The sequence below is a fragment of the Schistocerca cancellata genome, chromosome 9, assembly GCF_023864275.1.
Source record: "Schistocerca cancellata isolate TAMUIC-IGC-003103 chromosome 9, iqSchCanc2.1, whole genome shotgun sequence".
NCBI lineage: Eukaryota > Metazoa > Arthropoda > Insecta > Orthoptera > Acrididae > Schistocerca > Schistocerca cancellata.
The window spans coordinates 501,447,697-501,470,443 of NC_064634.1; the positions used below are offsets into that span (position 1 = coordinate 501,447,697).

At 42.4% G+C, this 22,747-nt stretch overlaps 1 protein-coding gene across 1 annotated transcript in view; it reads right to left on the reverse strand.

Moving 5' to 3' along the window:
- LOC126100994 (vitamin K-dependent protein C-like) overlaps positions 1-22,747 on the reverse strand; it is a 107,157-nt gene that overhangs the window by 21,305 nt on the left and 63,105 nt on the right. Inside the window, exon 5 of the mRNA XM_049911661.1 lies at positions 3,327-3,554. Within this exon, the coding sequence (XP_049767618.1) occupies positions 3,327-3,554 (228 nt within the window). The remainder of the gene's footprint in view (positions 1-3,326; positions 3,555-22,747) is intronic.

Consider the following 22,747-nt stretch of genomic DNA (forward strand, 5'->3'; position numbering starts at 1 on the left):
TACTAAAAAAAAAATGGGGGGGTATTGGAAAATCTCCTTAAAAAAAAAAAAAAAAAAGAGAGAGAGAGAGAGAGAGAGAGAATGGAAAATCTCTAGAAACTGGCAAAGTTTTATGAAAGCTCAAAATTTTGTGTGAACTACTATAAAGCAAAATGCTTTTACTATAACGCAAAATGCTTTTAATAGTTTCCATAACAAAACTGTCTCGAAATCTGGCAGACAACCTGAAGAGCTTCTGGTTGCATGTGAAGTACACCAGTGGCAAGACACTATCAATACTGTTGTGACTCACCGATTATTCAAAGTGCCGCCGTGCAATTACGCACGTCCTCTACATGCGGTGCTGTCTGCCAGCCATGCAGCAGCTGCGCCACCTAAGCGGCCGCTAGACTGAGACTCAGTGTTTAATCGAATGCCAACTTGTACACAGGTCAACTTACTCAGTGACTTATTTGTGTTGTTGTGTTGTCTGAAATATGTGTTAAATTTGAAGATTTAACAAATACCTTCACTGCACAATAATAATGGTGATGTTATTGATGACAGTGCCACTAAAGCAGAGTTACAAAACACGGTTTTCTGAAATTCCTTCACAAAAGAAGGTGAAGTAAACATTCCAGGACTCAAATTGAGAGCTACCAGTATGAGTAACTTAGAAGTAGATATCCTCAGTGTAGCAAAGCATCTCAAAACACTTAAGAAAGTCAAGGCCTCCAGTCCAGATTGTATGCCAGTCAGACTCCTTTCAGACCATGCTGAAACAATGGCTCCATTCTTAGCAAACCTACACAGCTGCTCGCTTGTAGAAAGACCCATTCATGAAGTCTGGGAATTTGCACAAGTCACACCGATACCTAAGAAAGGAAATAGGAGTAATCTGCTGAATTACAGACCCATATCACTAATATCAATTTGCAATAAGAATGTGCTTGAACATTACAAATCACTTCAAAGAAAATGATTTATTCACAAATAGCCAACATGGATTCAGAAAATATCTTTCTTGTAAAACACAACTAGCTCTTTATTCTCATGAATTAGTGAATGCTATCAAAAGGGGACATCAAACTGATTCCATAGCTTTAGATTTCCAGAAGGCTTTTAACACCATACCTCACAAGCAGCTTCTAAATAAATTGCGTCCCTATGGAGTGTCATCTCAATTGTGTGACTGGATTCCTAATTTCCTGTCAGAAAAGTCATAGTTCATAATAAATAACAGACAGTCATTGAGTAAAACAAAATAATATTTGGGTTAGATAGAGCAGCAATCAGTCATAGAATTAAGTTGCTTTAATATGAAATTTATAGTCAAAACGCAGATCAGATTTCGACCTGTGTCAGGTCATTATCAATGCAGTGCAGAATTGTAACAGTTGTTCGTGCTCAAGTGAATGCTTACACAGTTCAACCATTACTCAATAATATTTGATGTTCCCCAAGACAGTGTTATGTCATTTGCAATCTTGTAAAGTCATCAGATGATCAAAACAAACAGTAAATTGGTGCAAAAAGTGGCAGTCAACTTAAAGTAATGAAAAGTATGAAGTCGTCTTCATGAGCACTGAAAGAACCCTCAAAATTTCAGTTATCTGATAAATCACATAAATCTAAAAGCTGTAAATCAAGCAAATACTTAGGGATTGCAATTAAGAATAACTCAAATTGGAACAATCACACAAATAATGTTGTGGGGAAAGCAAACCAAAGGCTGTGATTTATTGGCAGAACACTTGGAAAATGTAACAGCTCCACTAAAGAGACTGCTTGCACTATGCTTGTCTGCCGTCATCTGGAGTATTGCTGAGTGGTGTATGATCCATATCAGACAGAACTGATGGAGGACATCAACAAAGTACAAAGAGGGGTAGCTCTTTTTGTATTATTGTGAAATAAGGGAGAGAGTGCCATGGATATGATACACAAATGAGGTGGCCATCAGTAAAACTCCGGTCTGGGGCACAATCCATTTGGCCACATTTTCAAATATATGCACTGCCACTTACACTGCCACATTCCCTACAGCTACCGCTGATTACACTACTACCAATGAGATGCAAGAATCCTTGCTCCGGAGCTCCAGTGGTGGGTGTACTTAAGTGTAGCCTTGGCTGCCAGAGGCTGTAGTCATGGTGTGTGAGTTGTGCTTGTGTGAGAGTGTGTGTGTATGTTGTCTAATTCTGATGAAAACCTGTTTGGCCCAGTCTTTTCATCACATCTATCTGCGACTCAGCATCTCCGCTATATGGTGAGCAGCAACGATCCTTTTCATAATGCAGTCATTAAGTTCGAACATCCATACACTGAGCCCTATTTTGCATGTTTTCCAGTTGAATAACATTTACAGACTTTCATAGTGGCCAGAGCTCAACATCTTCTGAACAGACATTGTATTGAAGAGTGACGTATTTATACATTCAAATCTACTGTTAGCAACTGACACTGCTTACACAGCAACAATGTTATGCATTATTTTTACTATTTTATTTAGATGTACAATAAATTAATATCTGAATTTACTCTTCATGAAAAGCATCTGTTCCTTGCCCATGTTTTCACCAAAGAACCACACAGCACGCAGGGGAGACAACAAAAACAAAGACTTCTTGCTGCAGCAGGACTTTTCATGAAATTTCATCAACTTTCTCCTCAGAGTGTGAAAATATTTTGTTGGTGCACATCCACATAGGGACAAATGAACATGGAAAGATCTGTGTGTTCATTTTTCTTGCACGCTGTTTGAGAGTGGAACTATAGAGAAGTAGCTTAAAGATACTTCGATGAACCCTCTGCCAGGCAATTTGTTGTGAATTGTGGAGTAAAGATGTAGATGTAGATGTAGATGTAGGTGCAGACCAATATTATTGAGAGCCTAGTAGTGGACTGTATTAATTTGTCTGAGAAATTATAAGATTGATGTACTATGCATATAAATAAGAATATTACAGCTTTTTAGTGTGATAGGAAATGCTATTAACCCAATAGGAGTTTTACTTATTTTGTGAGTGAATGTGAGATCAGTTCTAATTGCACTAAGTTTCTACATATTAATAATTCAGTGTTCTGTTTGTTTTCTTATATGAAGTACTTAAAACAATATCCTCATCTGCTTTTAACAGTAACCATTAAAAATGGCAGCAGAAAAATTGTGACACCGTAGGCCTATTTATTAACCACATCACTTGAAGTTCGATATCTTTTCATTATTAACAATGTTATAAAAAACACATGAAAATTCACTATTTTCAGAAGAAAAACTAAAAAATCTAACTGTTTAAAACAATAGAAAATCAAGGTAATGGCTCTTCCACTGTAATACTGCTCACCTGGACCTCATGCAGCAGATCTGTTCCAAATGGATCATGAGCCTGGGCTTTCCCCCAGCCAATCACTGTACACTTTGAGCCAACAGCAGGAAGGATTTGCCCCTGTTCAGGAAGACAGGCTAACCCTTGGTAGCGACTGGGCCTTATAGCAAAGGGCAATCGGAGCAGTGCGAGGTCACTGTCCACTGTTTCATCATCGTAGGATGGGTGTGAGATTGCTGCCTCCACCTGCAACACACGTTTAAATGAGGAAAATTAATACAACAAGTAGCTTAAGACAATGAAGGAAAAACAAGATTAACAATGGTGGAAGAAATTACTAATGAAAATTTAAAAGCTGATAATAAGAAATAAGGATCTGTCCAAGTACTAACTATATGGGAGCAACAAGGAAGTTTCTTTTAATATTATGAAAATGATAGTGGCTACTCACCATACTGTGGAGTTGCTGGGTCACAGACAGGCACAACAAAAAGACTGTCACAAAATGAGCTTTTGGCCAACAAGGCCTTTGTCAAAACTAGACACCACACACACACGCACACACACACACACACACACACACACACACACACACACAAAATCACAGTCCCCGGTAGCTGAAACCAGGTGGATTTTCCATTGTTTCAGAAAGTTTCTTAGTGTAGTACAACGTTAAAGGCTACACCCTTGGGGAAAATAAAAATCAAGTTTCCACAGACTGCATATTTGTGCCTCTTTTGTTTGTATTAATTTGTGCTGGTACTTTCGCATGAGATTGATAAATTCATATACAGCTAGGAATTTGTAGATGGGACAAATAAAGATCATTCATTACAGTTATAAAGGCCCTTCCTTTCATATTTTGTTTTTCTTTCAACTTCTAGGTGAGCTTCTTGGTAATAGATCCATGTTTTTTGTTAGATTCTCCATTTGGATGATGCTGATTCCACAACTGTTGTTCAATTAACGAAAGGCCGCTCCAGCAGATTAATTAAAATGTCCACACAACCAGTTTTGGCCTTTGTATTAGACCATTATCAAGTGTATCTGAAACTGACAAGTGTTAATACATACAAGATCCATGTTTTATATGTGTGCTAAGATTTCTGAAACCTGAGTTGCATATTTATTTCTTGATTTTATGCAAGAATAAAATTTATCTCAATAAAATATAATTTTTGTTGAGTTGGTGCTTGTTACACCGTAACATATACTGATAAGTCAAATCATTACAACCATTGCTCAGGCAAGACTGAATGAAACCTGGCGCAGATGCGGGCATGTGATGCAGTAAAATGGAGCAGAGGTGATTGGAGAAAAAATTTAGCGATGATAAAAACCACAAATGGAGAAATCCACTAATATAACCAACATTAATAATGATCAGGTTATAATAGAAGGAAACATTCCCTGAAGGAAAAATATACCTAAAAACAAAGATGATGTGACTTACCAAATGAAAGTGCTGGCAGGTCGACAGACACACAAACGAACACAAACATACACACAAAATTCAAGCTTTCGCAACAAACTGTTGCCTCATCAGGAAAGAGGGAAGGAGAGGGAAAGACGAAAGGATGTGGGTTTTAAGGGAGAGGGTAAGGAGTCATTCCAGTCCCGGGAGCGGAAAGACTTACCTTATGGGGGAAAAAAGGACGGGTATACACTCGCACACACACACATATCCATCCACACATATATGTGTGGATGGATATGTGTGTGTGTGCGAGTGTATACCCGTCCTTTTTTCCCCATAAGGTAAGTCTTTCCGCTCCCGGGACTGGAATGACTCCTTACCCTCTCCCTTAAAACCCACATCCTTTCGTCTTTCCCTCTCCTTCCCTCTTTCCTGATGAGGCAACAGTTTGTTGCGAAAGCTTGAATTTTGTGTGTATGTTTGTGTTCGTTTGTGTGTCTGTCGACCTGCCAGCACTTTCATTTGGTAAGTCACATCATCTTTGTTTTTAGGTATATTAATAATGATCAGATTGTTATGGCCCACCATCTAGAAATGAGGACCTTTGAAACAGCAAAGTTGGTCAGCTGTTGGTGTGCTACTGTCACAAGCATTTATGAAAAGTGACTGAAGGATGGTAAGGTATCAGTAGGTGCCACATTGTCAAACATCTACACCTCATCACACAACATTCAGTTGGAGGCTCACCTGTTCTGTAAAGCAGGATAAGGGGTGATCTCTGGCAAATATGATAACATAGTACAATGACAGCAGTACAAGTATTTTGGAGAACACCGTTTAGTGCACACTGTCAAATGTGAGGCTCTGCAGCAGACGACCCCTACCTGTTCCCATACAGACCCAACTATGTCCTCAATTACGATTGCAATGGGCTCGACATATTTTAGTATGGAACACAGATCAAGGAAATCGCATTGCCCAGTCAGATGAATCGCACTTCTCATTAAAGAAGGTCAACAGTCATGTCCGAGTAGGTCATCGTCCAGATCAGCGACTGCCCAAAGCATTCACCATACCACAGATGCAGGCCAGTGGGGGCAGTATTGTGTTGCATGACACGTTCACTCAGTTTTCCGTTGGCCGTATAATGGTCACTGAAGACACATTGACAGCTGTGGGCTACACAAATACTACGGATTATTTGGGTGCCTTCATACTCGATGGTTTCCCCAATGGTGATGGTTTTTTCCAGTGGGATAACTTCCTGTGTCACAAGGCCACAATTGTGCTACTGTGATTTGAGAAGCTTGATAGTGAACTCACATCAATGTCTGTGTTGTTGTTGTTGTGGTCTTCAGTCCTGAGACTGGTTTGATGCAGCTCTCCATGCTACTCTATCCTGTGCAAGTTTCTTCATCTCCCAGTACCTACTGCAGCCTATATCCCTCTGAATCTGCTTAGTGTATTCATCTCTTGGTCTACCTCTACGATTTTTACCCTCCACACTGCCCTCCAGTACCAAATTGGTGATCCCTTGATGCCTCAGAACATGTCCTACCAACCGATCCCTTCTTCTAGTCAAGTTGTGCCCACAAATTCCTCTTCTCCCCAATTCTGTTCAATACCTCCTCATTAGTTATGTGATCTACCCATCTAATCTTCTGCATTCTTCTGTAGCACCACATTTCGAAAGTTTCTATTCTCTTCTTGTCTAAACTATTTATCGTCCATGCTTCACTTCCATACATGGCTACACTCCATACAAATACTTTCAGAAAAGACTTCCTGACACTTAAATCAATACTCGATGTTAACAAATTTCTATTCTTCAGAAACACTTTCCTTGCCATTGCCAGTCTACATTTTATATCCTCTCTACTTCGACCATCATTAGTTATTTTGCTCCCCAAATAGCAAACCTCCTTTACTACATTAAGTGTCTCATTTCCTAATCTAATTCCCTCAGCATCACCCGACTTAATTTGACTACATTCCATTATCCCCATTTTGCTTTTGTTGATGTTCATCTTATACCCTCCTTTCAAGATACTGTCCATTCCGTTCAACTGCTCTTCCAAGTCCTTTGCTGTCTCTGACAGAATTACAATCTCATCGGCAAACCTCAAAGTTTTTATTTCTTCTCCATGGATTTTAATACCTACTCTGAACTTTTCTTTTGTTTCCTTTACTGCTTGCTCAATATACAGATTGAATAGCATCAGGGAGAGGCTACAACCCTGTCTCACTCCCTTCCCAACCATTGCTTTCCTTTCATGCCCCTCGACTCTTATAACTGCCATCTGGTTTCTGTACAAATTGAAAATATCCTTTCGCTCCCTGTATTTTACCCCTGCCACCTTCAGAATTTGAAAGAGAGTATTCCAGCAACATTATCAAATGCTTTCTCTAAGTCTACAAATGCTAGGAATGTAGGTTTGCCTTTCCTTAATCTACACTCCTGGAAATTGAAATAAGAACACCGTGAATTCATTGTCCCAGGAAGGGGAAACTTTATTGACACATTCCTGGGGTCAGATACATCACATGATCACACTGACAGAACCACAGGCACATAGACACAGCCAACAGAGCATGCACAATGGCGGCACTAGTACAGTGTATATCCACCTTTCGCAGCAATGCAGGCTGCTATTCTCCCATGGAGACGATCGTAGAGATGCTGGATGTAGTCCTGTGGAACGGCTTGCCATGCCATTTCCACCTGGCGCCTCAGTTGGACCAGCGTTCGTGCTGGACGTGCAGACCGCGTGAGACGACGCTTCATCCAGTCCCAAACATGCTCAATGTGGGACAGATCCGGAGATCTTGCTGGCCAGGGTAGTTGACTTACACCTTCTAGAGCACGTTGGGTGGCACGGGATACATGCGGACGTGCATTGTCCTTTTGGAACAGCAAGTTCCCTTGCCGGTCTAGGAATGGTAGAACGATGGGTTCGATGACGGTTTGGATGTACCGTGCACTATTCAGTGTCCCCTCGATGATCACCAGTGGTGTACGGCCAGTGTAGGAGATCGCTCCCCACACCATGATGCCGGGTGTTGGCCCTGTGTGCCTCGGTCGTATGCAGTCCTGATTGTGGTGCTCACCTGCATGGCACCAAACACAAATACGACCATCATTGGCACCAAGGCAGAAGCGACTCTCATCGCTGAAGACGACTCGTCTCCATTCGTCCCTCCATTCACGCCTGTCGCGACACCACTGGAGGCGGGCTGCACGATGTTGGGGCGTGAGCGGAAGACGGCCTAACGGTGTGCGGGACCTTAGCCCAGCTTCATGGAGACGGTTGCGAATGGTCCTCGCTGATACCCCAGGAGCAACAGTGTCCCTAATTTGCTGGGAAGTGGCGGTGTGGTCCCCTACGGCACTGCGTAGGATCCTACGGTCTTGGCGTGCATCCGTGCGTTGATGCAGTCCGGTCCCAGGTCGACGGGCACGTGCACCTTCCGCCGACCACTGGCGACAACATCGATGTACTGTGGAGACCTCAAGCCCCACGTGTTGAGCAATTCGGCGGTACGTCCACCCGGCCACCCGCATGCCCACTATACGCCCTTACTCAAAGTGCGTCAACTGCACATACGGTTCACGTCCATGCTGTCGCGGCATGCTACCAGTGTTAAAGACTACGATGGAGCTCCATATGCCACGGCAAACTGGCTGACACTGACGGCGGCGGTGCACAAATGCTGCGCAGCTAGCGCCATTTGACGGCCAACACCGCGGTTCCTGGTGTGTCCGCTGTGCCGTGCGTGTGATCATTGCTTGTACAGCCCTCTCGCAGTGTCCGGAGCAAGTATGGTGGGTCTGACACACCGGTGTCAATGTGTTCTTTTTTCCATTTCCAGGAGTGTATTTTCTAAGATAAGTCGTAGGGTCAGTATTGCCGCACGTGTTCCAACATTTCTACGGAATCCAAACTGATCTTCCTCGAGGCCAACTTCTACCAGTTTTTCCATTTGTCTGTAAAGAATTCGTGTTAGTATTTTGCAGCTGTGACTTATTAAACTGATAGTTCGGTAATTTTCACATCTGTCAACACCTTCTTTCTTTGGGATTGGAATTACTACATTCTTCTTGAAGTCTGAGGGAATTTCGCCTCTCTCATACATCTTACTCACCAGATGGTAGAGTTTTGTTAGGCCTGGCTCCCCCAAGGCTGTCAGTAGTTCTAATGGAATGTTGTCTACTCCCTGGGCCTTGTTTCGACGCAGTATCATATCTCCCATTTCATTTTCATCTACCTTCTCTTCCATTTCCATAATATTGTCTTCAAGAACATCGCCCCTGTATAGACCCTCTATATACTCCTTCCACCTTTCTGCTTTCCCTTCTTTGCTTAGAACTGGGTTTCCATCTGAGCTATTGATATTCATGCAAGTGGTCCTCTTTTCTCAAAAGGTCTCTTTAATTTTCCTGTAGGCAGTATCTGTCTTACCCCTAGTGAGATAAGCCTCTACATCCTTACATTTGTCCTCTAGCCATCCCTGCTTAACCATTTTGCACTTCCTGTCGATCTCATTTTTGAGACGTTTGTATTCCTTTTTGCCTGCTTCATTTACTGCATTTTTATATTTTCTCCTTTCATCAATTAAGTTCAATATTTCTTCTGTTACCTCGTCGTTTTACCTACTTGTTCCTCTGCTGCCTTCACTATTTCATTCCTCAAAGCTACCCATTCTTCTTCTACTGTATTTCTTTCCCCATTCCTGTCAATTGTTCCCTTATGCTCTCCCTGAAACTCTGTACAACCTCTGGTTTAGTCAGTTTATCCAGGTCCCATCTCCTTAAATTCCCACCTTTTTGCAGTTTCTTCAGTTATAATCTACAGGTCATAACCAATAGATTGTGGTCAGAGTTCACATCTTCCCCTGGAAATGTCTTACAATTTAAAATCTGGTTCCTAAATCAATGTCTAAGCCACCAAATTCACCTGATATGAACCTGATGGAACACGTTTGGGACATTATGGGATGCCAGCTTTGTGGAGATAAACGGCTGGTCCATAATATATCAGAATTTTGTGACCTGGGCACAGATTTCTAGTGATGCACATTTCTGGAAACTTACAAAAGACTTATCAAATCCCCAATGTGCAGAATCGCTGCTGTACGACATTCCAAAGATGGAGCAATGCATTGGTAAGCAGGTGCTCATGATGTTTTAACTCACCTGTGATTGCATGAGTCAACTGCCAACTTTATCTCTGGAACAGTTTTGTTCACATTGGTTTATAAAGTAGCCATGTGTGACCCATTCAAACAGATAAAATTAAATACTGTGCCTTTATGAATGTTTATTCTTAAAGAAAAATGATCCAACACTGCAGAAAGTTTGTAATGAATCAGTTACTTCATTTTCAACAGAAAAAAAAAAAAAAAAAAAAAAAAACGGTACTGCTGGTGCTGCTGCTGATGGTGGCCCATGTTACAAAACAGCAAGAACAAATAAAAGCAACAAGAATCTGTCAATATTTTATTCAGAAATCAGTGATTAAAGGTACATAGAGTACCCAACAGCTTGGCCATTTCAGAAGACAATGGTTTGTATATTTTGGATGGAGCACTATGAGAAAGCTTTCTGGCAGATAGGTGTCACATTTATTGAAGGATGACCAAAAAACTCACAAAATGGATTTGTTGGCAATATTTCCATATTTAAAAATCAATTTCTCTATTAATTTACAGCTATGGATGAGAGAGACATAACCACTTCACAGTAGAAACAAAGTGGCAGCAAAGCAGCTATAGATGAGACATGCTTGACCACTTCCTGGGAGAAACAAAATGGTATCAAAGCAGCAGAGAGTGTGTGTGAGTTGTCCTACATAAAAAATAGCAGTCAATTTCATCAAGTGGAATGGTTGTGGTTTGTGGCCATTGTTTTCAGAGATGCAAAAGCAATTTTTCGAAATGGGGACATTGCGAAGACAAAATAATAAGTGAGAGAAATCTGAGCCCAGTCATCAAAAGAAGGCATGACAACAAAAGTAGCAAAAATTCAGTATCATTGGGACACACCTGCCGAAGAGTTTCAGAATGTATTCTGAGCTCAAACGTAATAAAGTATCTCTACAGAATAACTTTTTCCAAGGGAACCAGCATAAATTCCAAAAAGTTCAGTCATGTAAAACCAAAAGTGTGCTTTTCTCACAAAATATTCTTATGGCCATACAACATACAAAACACACACACACACACACACACACACACACACACACTGTCACTGTTGTCTCTGGGCACCAAGACCGGAGTGGCTGCATCTGAGGGAATTTTCAGTCTTTGCTGGGGTAGCCAAGACAGTGGGCTATTTGGTGCAGTATCAGGATACCGTGCTTGAGAACCACAGCACTTCACACACCCTCTGTCCAATCAATATGCCTGCGTAGTCCTTCCCCTTCTCTACTTCTCCCCTCTCCCCCTGCCCCATAGTCTGAGTGCAGCTTCCTTACGCTACACCAAGTGGCCCACTATACTTTCACCACCAGGTTCCTGCATCCTCCCACACTCAACACTAGCATCTTCCATTACCCCTACCCTGCATATCTCCCCACCCTCCACTTCTTCTGTCCCCCACCCATTATCCACCCCAGCGGAGATCACTGCTCACCTCCAGCAAAGATCACTGTTCACCTCAGGTACAGTTCTGCAGTCGAGCCTTAATACACAGAGACACTTACAAACCTCAATGGTGCACACAACGTACTAGCGACAGAAAACTTGCTGAAATCAGATGCCAATAGCAATGAAATGCTAAATTCAAACTGGAATGCATATAGGAAAGATAGGTTTAACACTGGTAGTGGAAGCACGTTTACAGCAATAAAAAAAATATGATAATATCTAGTGAGATTAACACTGGTAGTGGAAGCACGTTTACAGCAATAAAAAAAATATGATAATATCTAGTGAGATTAATAAAGATTCAGAATGTGAAATAATCTGTGCAAAGATAAAAAGTGTTAAAACTAGTCGTCAGATGCATTTATATATTTCCTACCTCAGCAGCAGTAGGGGCAAAACTTGCAGAATATTTTGTGTAATTTCCTGATGATGTTACAGTTTCAGGTGCATTTATAGATTTCCTACCTCAGTAGCAGTAGTTGCGAAACTTGCAGAATATTTTGTATAATTTCCTGATGATGGTACAGTTTCAGGTGGAGATTTCAACTTAGCAGCTAAAGATTGGAAGACTCATGTGATTAGGATGGGTAGTAGGGACTGTGAATCCTGTGACAGTGTTCTAAATGCCTTATCCAAAACTTACTTCGAGCAGTTAACTTGAGAACCGTAACACCTTAGACCTGCAGGTGACGAACAGACCTGAACTTTTCAACTCACAAGGAAGACATATAGCAATCAGATATTTGTAATTTTTATGTTCATAGTATATGTAGTTCTGAACTCTAATATCAGATGACCATAGCAGTTCATTGATAACACTAAAAAATTTTTGAGAAAATTGTCTTTGAAGTTTTCCACTTTAATTCACTAAAGCTAGGACTATTCTTTTGGCAGACCATCTGACTCTGTGGTAAGTCTCCTGTGACCTGGGGTAAGGTTTACAAACTTGACTCCTTTTCCTAAGCCTCACCAGTCCTTTTCTTCATCCCTCTTCCTTCCCTTTCAGATTTTCTGCCAGAAGAAGGAGCCAATGGCTCCAAAACCTTGCAAACTGCAATACCTTTTACACATGTGTTCTTCTGCTGCTGCTTGGTGAATAGATTTTTTATTTATCCAATTGGGCAGTCCGATCTTTGCGGAGAAGTCTCGTGTGTGAGGAGTGACACTTGAATCTGAGGCTAGGATTCCATTTATTTTTTTATGCAAATTGTATATGAATGGAAGTGTCTGTGGCCAATCTGTCAGCAAGCAGGACACATAAGGGAACAGAAATAGGAGGAACAGAACTGCACTGACAACGTTTATCATGCCAGCAAATCCTCAAAGTGATGACCATTTCAGTTTAAGCACAACTGTGCCTCTCTTGTGCAGATCTTCTCATGGGTCAAAGCATTTATGTTATTACTGATCTGCAGATTTCTGAGATGAATTGCTTGAGGTGGTTGAGGTTTTCTGGCACTTGAGTGTAAACTATTTGTTTCGAATGACCCCACAGGAAGATATCTAATGGAGTTCCATATGGTATCTGGCAGGCCAAGCAACAGGTCCTCCTCTTCCTATTCATTTTCCCAGAAGTTGCCTATTCAGATAGTTACAAACAGGTAAAGTCAAATCAGTGGAGCTCCACCCTGTTGAAACTACATCGTTAAATAATCTTGCAATGGCGCATCCTCCAGCAGCAGTGACAGCCCCTGACACAGAAAGTGCAGGCAGTGTGTGCCCATCAAATGGCCCCAAAGAAATTTGGGCCAGTGAGGAGATCATCCAAGATTGCACACAAAATATTCACTCCCCATCATGTTCAGCCTGTTGCACCCCATGAGTACTCCAACAGCGCATGTTTTGGCAACTGATGGTTCCACTATTTTGGATTTGTGATTCATCTGAGAATGAGATGTGTGATGCATCGTTTTCCAGATTTTCTAACAGCCACTGACAGAAATTCATTTTAGCTCTGAAACCCTACCCCTGGAGCTATTGGTCCAGCTGTAGGTAGTATGGGCAATATTTATGTGAATACAGTATTTGCTATACGGATGACTGGTCGGTATTCGAATGTTGTGCAACTGCCCTTGTACTTGTGGGTGGACTAGCGTGAGCTGTATCTAGGATGGCCTCTTCATTTTCAGCTGATCTTATAGTCATCTCTCAGACAGGCAGTACTTTTTGAATCTCACCTGTTGTCCTTAAACATATTGCAAGACTGCGGAATGCCTTTGTAGACAGGTGTCACCTGTCTGGATACCATTCCTGAGCATGACAGTATACTCCTGTGAGAAGAATATCACAACAGGGAGCAAAGACTACATTCAGGCAGTATACCAGTGCAGTGTGCACAGGGCACAATATAAGTAACAGTGTCATTTTCCTGTCTGAATGTGGTAAAACATGGCATGTGCTTATGGATTAATGTATCATATTAGTGCAAAAATTTTTGAATGATGATGGATTTGAACCATCGATAACATGTTTTGCCAATTGATCAGCTAATGCCTAAACGTATGTCCCAAGCTACACTGTTGTATTACGGATAGGTCAGAATGCGTACTCCCATCAGTTTGGTGTTTAATGCATTATTTACTTCACTGTTCCCTCATTGTAAACATTAATTTCACTCTTTGTTACACCTGGTCACTAGGCACAACATGTTTGCATAGTTACATGTTAGATCGATAGATGATTTTAATGATACACGATGTGTTCAGAATTATTGGCAAGATGAACTTACTGCTTAGCAAAGCAAGAGTGGCAAGAAACAGATTTCAGATTATTTGATGGGTCAACGTGAAAATTTAATCTCCAGCACTGACACTGCTGAGTATCAATGGACAATGTTGTAGAGTATTGTGCAACAAGCTCCAGACAGGTATGTGCTGAGTAACATTGTCAGGGATGGAAAAAGACACTGTGGTTTGACAACTGTGTTAGCTGCTAAAATAGGAAAGAAAACTTTACTGCAAGTTTAACTTAGCCAAAGCCTCACTGACAAACAAAAAAAATAAATGAAGTCAAAATCAACACAGGAAGCATTGTGCATGAAGTGTTCAATGAATTCCAAAAAACAATTCTGTCTACCAACTTGACATAAATTCCTAAGATGTTTTAGACTTATGTTAAATCAGTAAATGGATAAAAGCCATCTGCTCAGACACTCTGTGACCATCATGGAACTGAAACAGAGAATGACACAGAAAAGGCCAACATACTAAATATCTTTTTCCTAAACTGTTTCACACAGGAAGATCACATTGTAGTACCTCTTTTAAATAATCACACAAATTACAAAATCACAGGTATTGAATTAAGTGGCCACAGGATAGAAAAACAACAGAAGTCTATCAGCAGAGGAAAGGCCACTGGATCTGGCAGGATACAGTTTGACTCTCTGTAGAGTATGCAAAATAACTTCTCCTTTTCTAGCTGCAATATATTGTAGCTCCCTGGAGGAGCAAAGAGTTTCTAATAATTGCAAGAAAGCACAGGTAATTCCTGTAGTCTACTAGGGTTCTCAAACAGATGCATAAAACTATAGGCCTATATCTTTGACATCAATTTGTTGTAGAATTTTGGAATATTTTTATGCTTGTGTATTATGACATTTCTGGAAGCCAAAAATCTCCTCTGTATGGACACACATGGGTTCCAAAAACAATGATCATGCAAATACAGCTCACTCTGTTCAACCTCAAGACCGAGAAAGCAGTAGATAAATGTGCCCAGGTAGATGCTGTGTTACTTAGCTTCACTAAAGTTCCACTCTCCTGCCTGATGAAGAAAATACAGTCTTCAGACATAAAAGAAACTTCAGACACAACTCACAGGGAGTGCTATAGGACTATTACTTTTCACAAAATTGTGGTAAGCTCTGGTGCAGTCACAGTTTGGCACGCTGTGGGTTGCCGATTCAAAATTGACTAGCATTCTGGAACATTTAGTGTTTGTATCAATAACTGTGATCCCCACCCAGGAGATCAGTTCTGTTCTGCCTATATGCTGGTGTTCTTAATAAACATGCTTTTCAGTGCTAAATGTTGTGTTTCACTGATGACCCAGCTTTCAGATTTGGACTTGAGTGGGGTTATACTGATATTGTTTAGTGGAGACACCAGGTGCTTCAAAATATCTGTATCACCATAGCTGCAATTACACAGTGTAAAAGCCCTCTCTTACATGGACAGGAACCAGAATACAAGAAGTTCATGTCTCCCACAGTCCATATATTCAGGAGACCAATGGATTACAAATAAGCATGACTTCAGCAGGCAACCATCAGTGTTCTCCAGACATGCCGGTCAAGGCCCTGATGAAATGGCCAAAAAAGATTCAACTGAGTTACCAAATACAACAGGTGGGTAACATTACATGTTTAGCAAATGTGTATTTCTACTTGGACAATGAAGGGGAGGAAGCTACTCTATTTGAACTATGAACAGGATCTGCATGACCGAGGAATGTCGGTGAGAAACAGCTGTTCTGCATCGGGTTTCAGATGCTTCCAAAACTGGGGTGAAGAAAAGAGGGACCAAGCAGTCCATGATAAAACATTCTATCAACATTGGGGACCATTCAATAACTAGCCAGCACTCACACCAAGAGTGTTGCCAGATGAACTATGGATAATAAGAGGTCTGTTCAAAAAATCAATCTCAGCAAATTTGGTTGTGTAATAGGGATGTAAGAAGCTGGATGTTCCTTCTGCAATCATGCAGAGAGACTCTGCAGAAATGTAGCCGCTGCACATGAGTGCTGTCAGCAGAGGTCACAAGAATGTAGAGTCATAAGGAGACTGGGCTCTGGACAGCCATTTGACACTACCAAGAGGTGAGATCATCTCATTTGGCATATCACTTTGGTGAATCGCACCGCATCTGCAGTATCAATCTGAGCAGCAATTGTCACCATAGTGACACAACAAACTGTTTCAAATCAGTTACTCCAGAAGCAACTCTCAGCCAGATGGCTGATTCCACTGACCCCAAACCTCTGCCATTTGCAATTTCACACATTTGCAAGAGCTCATTGGAGGGCAGGGTACAGGTCTGTTATGTTTTCTGATGAAAGCTGATTCTGTCACGGTGCCAGTGATGGTTGCGTGTTGGTAAGAAGGAGGGCAGTTGAGGGCCTGAAACCAATCTTTCTGCATGGTTGACACATTGGACCTACACCTGGAGTTATGGTCTAGGGTCCGATTTTGTATGACAGCACGGGCACTCGTGGTTGTCAGATTTGTACATCCATCTGGTGATTTGATCTTTCATGCTGCCATTTATGAAGAGCATTCCAGGAGGTGTTTTCCAACAAGCTAATACTTCCCCACATATCACTATTGTAATCCAACATATTCTACAGATTGTCAATACATTGGCTTGGCCTGCTCGATCGCCGGTTCTGTTTTCAGTCAAGCACATATCGGACACCTTCAGGCAGTAACTCAGGTGTAATTCACAAATGGCATGAACTATCCCTGTGTTGACCAACCAAGTGCAACAGGCATGGAACTCCAACCCACAGACTGACATTTGTCACCTGTATGACACAATGTTTGCATGCTTGCATTGAACATTCTGGCAGTTACATTGATTATTAATGTACCAGCATTTCACATTTGCAATGTCTTCTCTTGCACTTACATTAGCCAGTGATCTTGCAATGTTAATCACCTAAATACATTATCCAGACAAATGTAATCCCAGAATTTCATTAATCTATATTAATTTTTTGCTGTTGCAATTTTTGCCGGCCATTGTATAAATGACCTGGAAGATAACAGTGGAAGTCCCATGAGCCTTTTTGTGGATGATTCTGTTGTGTACAGAGAAGTTGCAAAGCTGGAAAATTGTAGCAACATGCTGAGTGTCAACACTTGCTGCATATAGTGGCTAATGACCCTCAACATAAACAAATATGAGTACATAGACAGAAAGACCCTTCATGGTATGGTTACACAATTGAAGAGACACTGAAAGGAGTTACTTCCATAAAATATCTATGAGCATGTATATGAAGCAATTTGAACTGGAACAACCACATAAAATTAATCGCAGGTAAGATGCCACACTGAAATTCACTGGATGAATCCCCAGGAAATGTAGTCCTTCAATGAAGGAAGTAGCTTACAAAACACTCATTTGACAAATACTTGAATACTGGTTTTCAATCTGGGATCTGTACCAGATAGTGTTGAGACAGGAAATAGAGAAGATTCAAGCACATTTTGTTTTAGGTTCATTTATTAACCAAGAAAGAGGCATGAAGATACCAAATCAAGTGGCAAATGCTGCAAGAGAGGCATTCTGCATCACAGTGTGGACTACTGTTTAAAGCTCCATGAGTTTCTGTGCCTACAACAGTCAACCATTATATTACTTCCTGCAGGAACAGGGAATGGGGGAAGTGACACCAATACACAATATATTTTCAACCACACAGAGAGAGGTGTAGATGTAAATGTAGATATTTGCCACATGTGTGTGAATTACACATGTGTGAATGTGTGTGTGTTTTGTATTGTCTGTGACTCATGAAGGACTTAGTATGATAGCTAATACTATCTGCCAGTATTTTTTCAGTTTGCCTATCTGCCATTCAGTACCTTCCGTACATGGTGAGTAGCATGTGTTTCATACCAGTGTTTATTAAGAAATGTATGATTAATTGGAGTTTCAAATGAACGTCCACTTCACAAAATGCAGTAAAGTAGTACCCTACGACTGCAACACTATGAATCACAATTAGATTCAGGCAAAACATACTAGTATGAGAGCATGACAATTTGTGTGGATATTAAATGCAATGATCACATAGGCTTAACAGCAGAAAAATCAGGTGACAGACTTCGCTTCATTGATAGGATGCTGGAAATATGCAGTCAGTCCATGAAGGAGACTGCTTACTAAGGACTAATGTGACCCAGCCCAGAATACTGCTCAAGTAAATGAGATGCATAACAGATAGGTTTAACAGGGAATACAGACATATGCAAAGAGCAGCGTGAACGGTCACAGCTTTGTTTGATATGTAGAAGAGCACCACGGAGCTACTGAAAAAACTACAATGGACCACATGAGACAGAGATGTTTAATTTTGCACATAAAATGCAATATTGCAGGTCTGACTCCCAGTCCAATAGCTCCCAGGGGCTCGGCATTCATTTGCCGGGTATGGGCTTGGAGACCCTGGGGTTCCTGAGCTGTGGACTAATAGAAGCACCACCAGTCCCTGTCACTGTAAGCTCTGGGCATGCTTCAGTGACCACCATGCGGTGTGGCGATGGAACGTTGTGTGTCTCAGGGAATGGGGATCTTGGCTTGACTGCCCGGATCATGAGGATGGAAAAAACCTCTATAAAAAAAACCCTCAATCTGAAGGTGTGCAGCATGCTGATGAGATGCATGGCCATTGAGTTGGAACAGTCATTAGCAGGCAACCTCTGTGGAACCTGCCGCACCTCAATTGTATAAGGTTTACCTAGGCACGCGGGGCTCTGTCTAGGTGGACTTCTAGTTCCCTAGCTGCTCGTGGGACTGAATTGGGTCCTTTGAAATCTTCTCTTCCTCCTCGCAGCGGAAAGAGTCGGCCACTGGTAGGTACCAACAACCAATCCAACAAGAGGGCACATGTAGCCAGTACTCCTGGCTCAGGAGTGAAATCTCAGGGTATCATGACTAGTAACAGAACACACACTAGCGGTCAGAATGTGTTTTCAATCATTAAAAAGAAAGAGGGCAGCTTCAAGAAAGTTTCACCTTTCTATATTCACCAAGGGCTCGAGGGCATTGCTGGTAGTTTGAAATCTGTTAATAGATTGTGTTATGGGATGCTGTTGGTGGAAACTGGTAGTTCCCAACAAGCTAAGAATCTACAGAATGTGCAATCCCTTGGGGTATATGCCATCAAAACTGAGCTGCACACCACCTTGAATTACAGAAAAGGTGTTGTGATGTGCAGGGATCTGGTGAACATTCCCAAAGAGGAACTGAAAGATGAGTGGGCTTCAGCAGGAGTAGCTGACATGCAAAATATCATGAAGAGGGTGGATGGGCTTCTTGTTAAGTCTGACTCCTTTACCCTGACTTTTAATAGCACAAAACTCCCTAAGCACATTAAGGCAGGTTTCCTTCGCTTAAGTGTGTGGCCTTATGTACTGAACCCAATGTAGTGTTTCAAATGCCAGCACTTTGGGCATACTACTCTTGGGTGCCTTGGAGGAGCTACTTGTGGCAAGTGTGGTGAGGCCTCCATTGAAGTGTGTAAATTGCTCTGGACCTCACCCCTCTGGAGTCGGGACTGCAGAATGTATCTGGAAGAACAGAAGATACAGGAGCTTAAAACTATGAAATGCATCCCCTATATGAGGCAAAAAAAGTGTAAATAGCTATGCTGCCCCCATGTTTTGCCACCTCCTTCACTTCAGTTGCTAAACAGCCCATGCGGAAAGCTGATACTGATACACAAATGGAGGCTGCTAGTTTCGGCATTAGTACCTGCATGTGTCCCTGCACTTGCGCTGCTGCAGTCATTTCTCAGCCTGTCCCTTCCCCAAGAACTTCAGAAAAAGGTGTGGTTGCTGACACTGTGGAGCTCCCCGCCCCTCCGAAGGTTCCATCTGGTACACTGTCCAATGTTGCTGTACCCTCAACCGCAGTTGTGCCTGCAAAGTCTACCCAGGGAAAAATAATCCAAAGCAAAACGTCCAACACTAGTGGAATTGTGCAGAAAACAGCCTGATGATGTCGACATCATCCTCTCTGATGTCCCTCTCTCGATTCTTCTTTAGAGGTTATGGAGCTTGATGTCGGACTGGGGCAACCATCTCACTCCAAAACTGAGCCTCTACCAATTGTAGGCTCCCCTCCCCATCAGAAAGTCAGGATGGAAGTACTAATACCCCCCTGATAGTGGAACATGAATGGATTCAGGATGCACGTGGAGGAACTGAAAGTCCTAGCACAGCAATGCCCTCTGCGCTTGTGTTTGCAGGGAACACATTTCAAGGCATCTGATGTCCCTGCACAACAGCGCTATACACTGTGTTGCAAGGATGACCTGACTGGGGAAAGAGCCAAAGGAGGCGGTTGCTGTGTTTGTCAATAATGGGCACCACTCCTCTGCTCTCCCCCTGGATACTGACCTGCAAGCAATTGCAGCTAAAATTCATTCACATTGGTGGCTTAGAGTTTTCTCCCTTTATTTACTTCCTCTGGATGCAGTAGCCTTTGAGGCTCTCACAGATCTTATGGAACAACTCCCCCGACCATTTCTCCTCCTGGGAGACTTTGATGCCCATCATGTCCTATGGGGCTCAACATCTACTTGCCCTCGAGGTTGAGTTTTGGAGAGCCTCCTGACATCTCAAGTGTTGTGCATCCTCAACACTGGTACTCCCATTCATTTCTGTGCTGCTACTGGTTCATTCTCAGCCATAAATCTCTCTGCTCTCCAGCCTTCACCGACTCTGTTCACTGGGAGATCATTGACAACCTTCATTCCAGTGATCACTTCCCCATCCGCATTCACCTCCTGGATGGTGTGTTGCTGGAACAGAAGCTGCCAATATGGATGATTGGCAGGGCTAACTGGCCACTGTTCAGTCGGTTGGCTGTCTTTGAATGCTGTAACAGCATCCAGGAATGGGTGGATCACATCACACGTGTGATCCATCATGCTGCTGACCTGTCTATACCAAAGTCTCTCAGCCCCCTTAAGTGGCAACCTGTACCTTGGTGGACGAAAGAGTCTATCTGGGGCAGGCGTGCAGCTCTTCAGCAGTTTAAATGCCGCCCAACAGTGGACAATCTCACCGCCTTTTGAATCGCTAGAGCCAAGGCTCGTCGTGTCATTAAAGAGAGCAAAAAACTGTCATGGCAGGAGTTCCTGGATTCCATCAACTGTCCCACTTGTTCCACAAAAGTATGGGAAGCCATACAGAGGATTTTCAGTGCATGCAGCCATTTACGTATAGCAACAGTACTGAAACAGGGGTGCCTCCAAACAACAACCAGAGACATTGCTCAGATGCTGGCCGAGCATTTTGCACAAACTACTCCCAATGCAAGCCAGAATCCAGTGTTTTGTCACTATCATACAACTGCGGAGAGGGAAAAGTTGGACTTCAGGTCCAATGGTTCTGAGGCCTACAATTCTCCTTTCTCCATGTGGGAGCTCGAATCAGCACTGGCTGAGACTCATGACACTGCACCCGGTCATGCATGCTTCAACATTTGCCAGCGGCGTCCCAAGAAATCCTCCTCAAATGTTTTAATCTAATATGGCAGACAGGCAACTAACTCAACTCATGGAGGGAGGGAATTCTGATCCCTCTCCTCAAACCAGAAAAGGACCGCACATGTCTGAGTAGTTATCGGAACATTGCCCTAACGAGCTCTATAGGAAAGACCATGGAGTGAATGGTTAACCAGCATCTATTCTGGTTGTTAGAGACCAGACAACTCCTTAGCCATCCTCAATGTGGATTCCACTGATATCAGTCCGCTGTAGGCAACCTGACCCTCCTATAGGCAGCTATTCAGCAGGCTTTCCTCCATCAGCATCACTGTATTGGCATTTTCTTCAATATAAGTAAGGCATATGATAATACCTGGAGACACTATATACTTGCGCAACTGCTTCAGTGGGGCTTTGTGGGCACCTCCCCATTTTCATTTGGTCTTTCCTGTCTCAGCGGTTTTTTTGGACCCGAGTTGGTGCCACACTCTCTGACCGATTTGAGCAGGAGACTGGTGTCCCTCAGGGCAATGTTTAAGTGTTACCTTCTTTGCCATAGCCATCAGCAGTATTACATCTGTGGTAAGGAGTCCTGTACCATGCTCCATATTTGTGGCTGATTTTGCTGTTTTCTGTTCCTCCTCCAGTGTTGCAACGGCAAGCTGTCAGTTGCAACTTACAGTGCAGTGGTTAGAAGAGTGGGCTGCCAAGACAGGTTTTCGGTTTTCTGCTGATGTGTGTATATGTGTTCATTTCAATCATTCTCATCATCTTTTTAATTTGCCTGTATTGAAGGTGGGGGACACCATCCTACATTTCAGAGACACAGTGTGGTTTCTGGGCCTTATTTTTGACTCCAGATTGTCATGGTTGCCACACCTACAAGATCTGAAAGCCAGATTTCTGAAGGTGCTGAACGTCCTCAAGTGCCTTAGCCACAGGTCTTGGGGAGCAGACAGGACCCATCTCCTCCAGTTTTATTGGGCTTTTGTGCATTCACGGCTGGACTACAAGTGCACGGTGTATGGTGTATGGGTCAGCGAGGTCCTCTTATTTGCAGATCATTGACACTGGCCACCATGAGAGGATTCGGCTGGCCACAGGTACTTATCGGACCATTCCCATACCCAGCCTCTGTTCTGAGGTGGGAGAA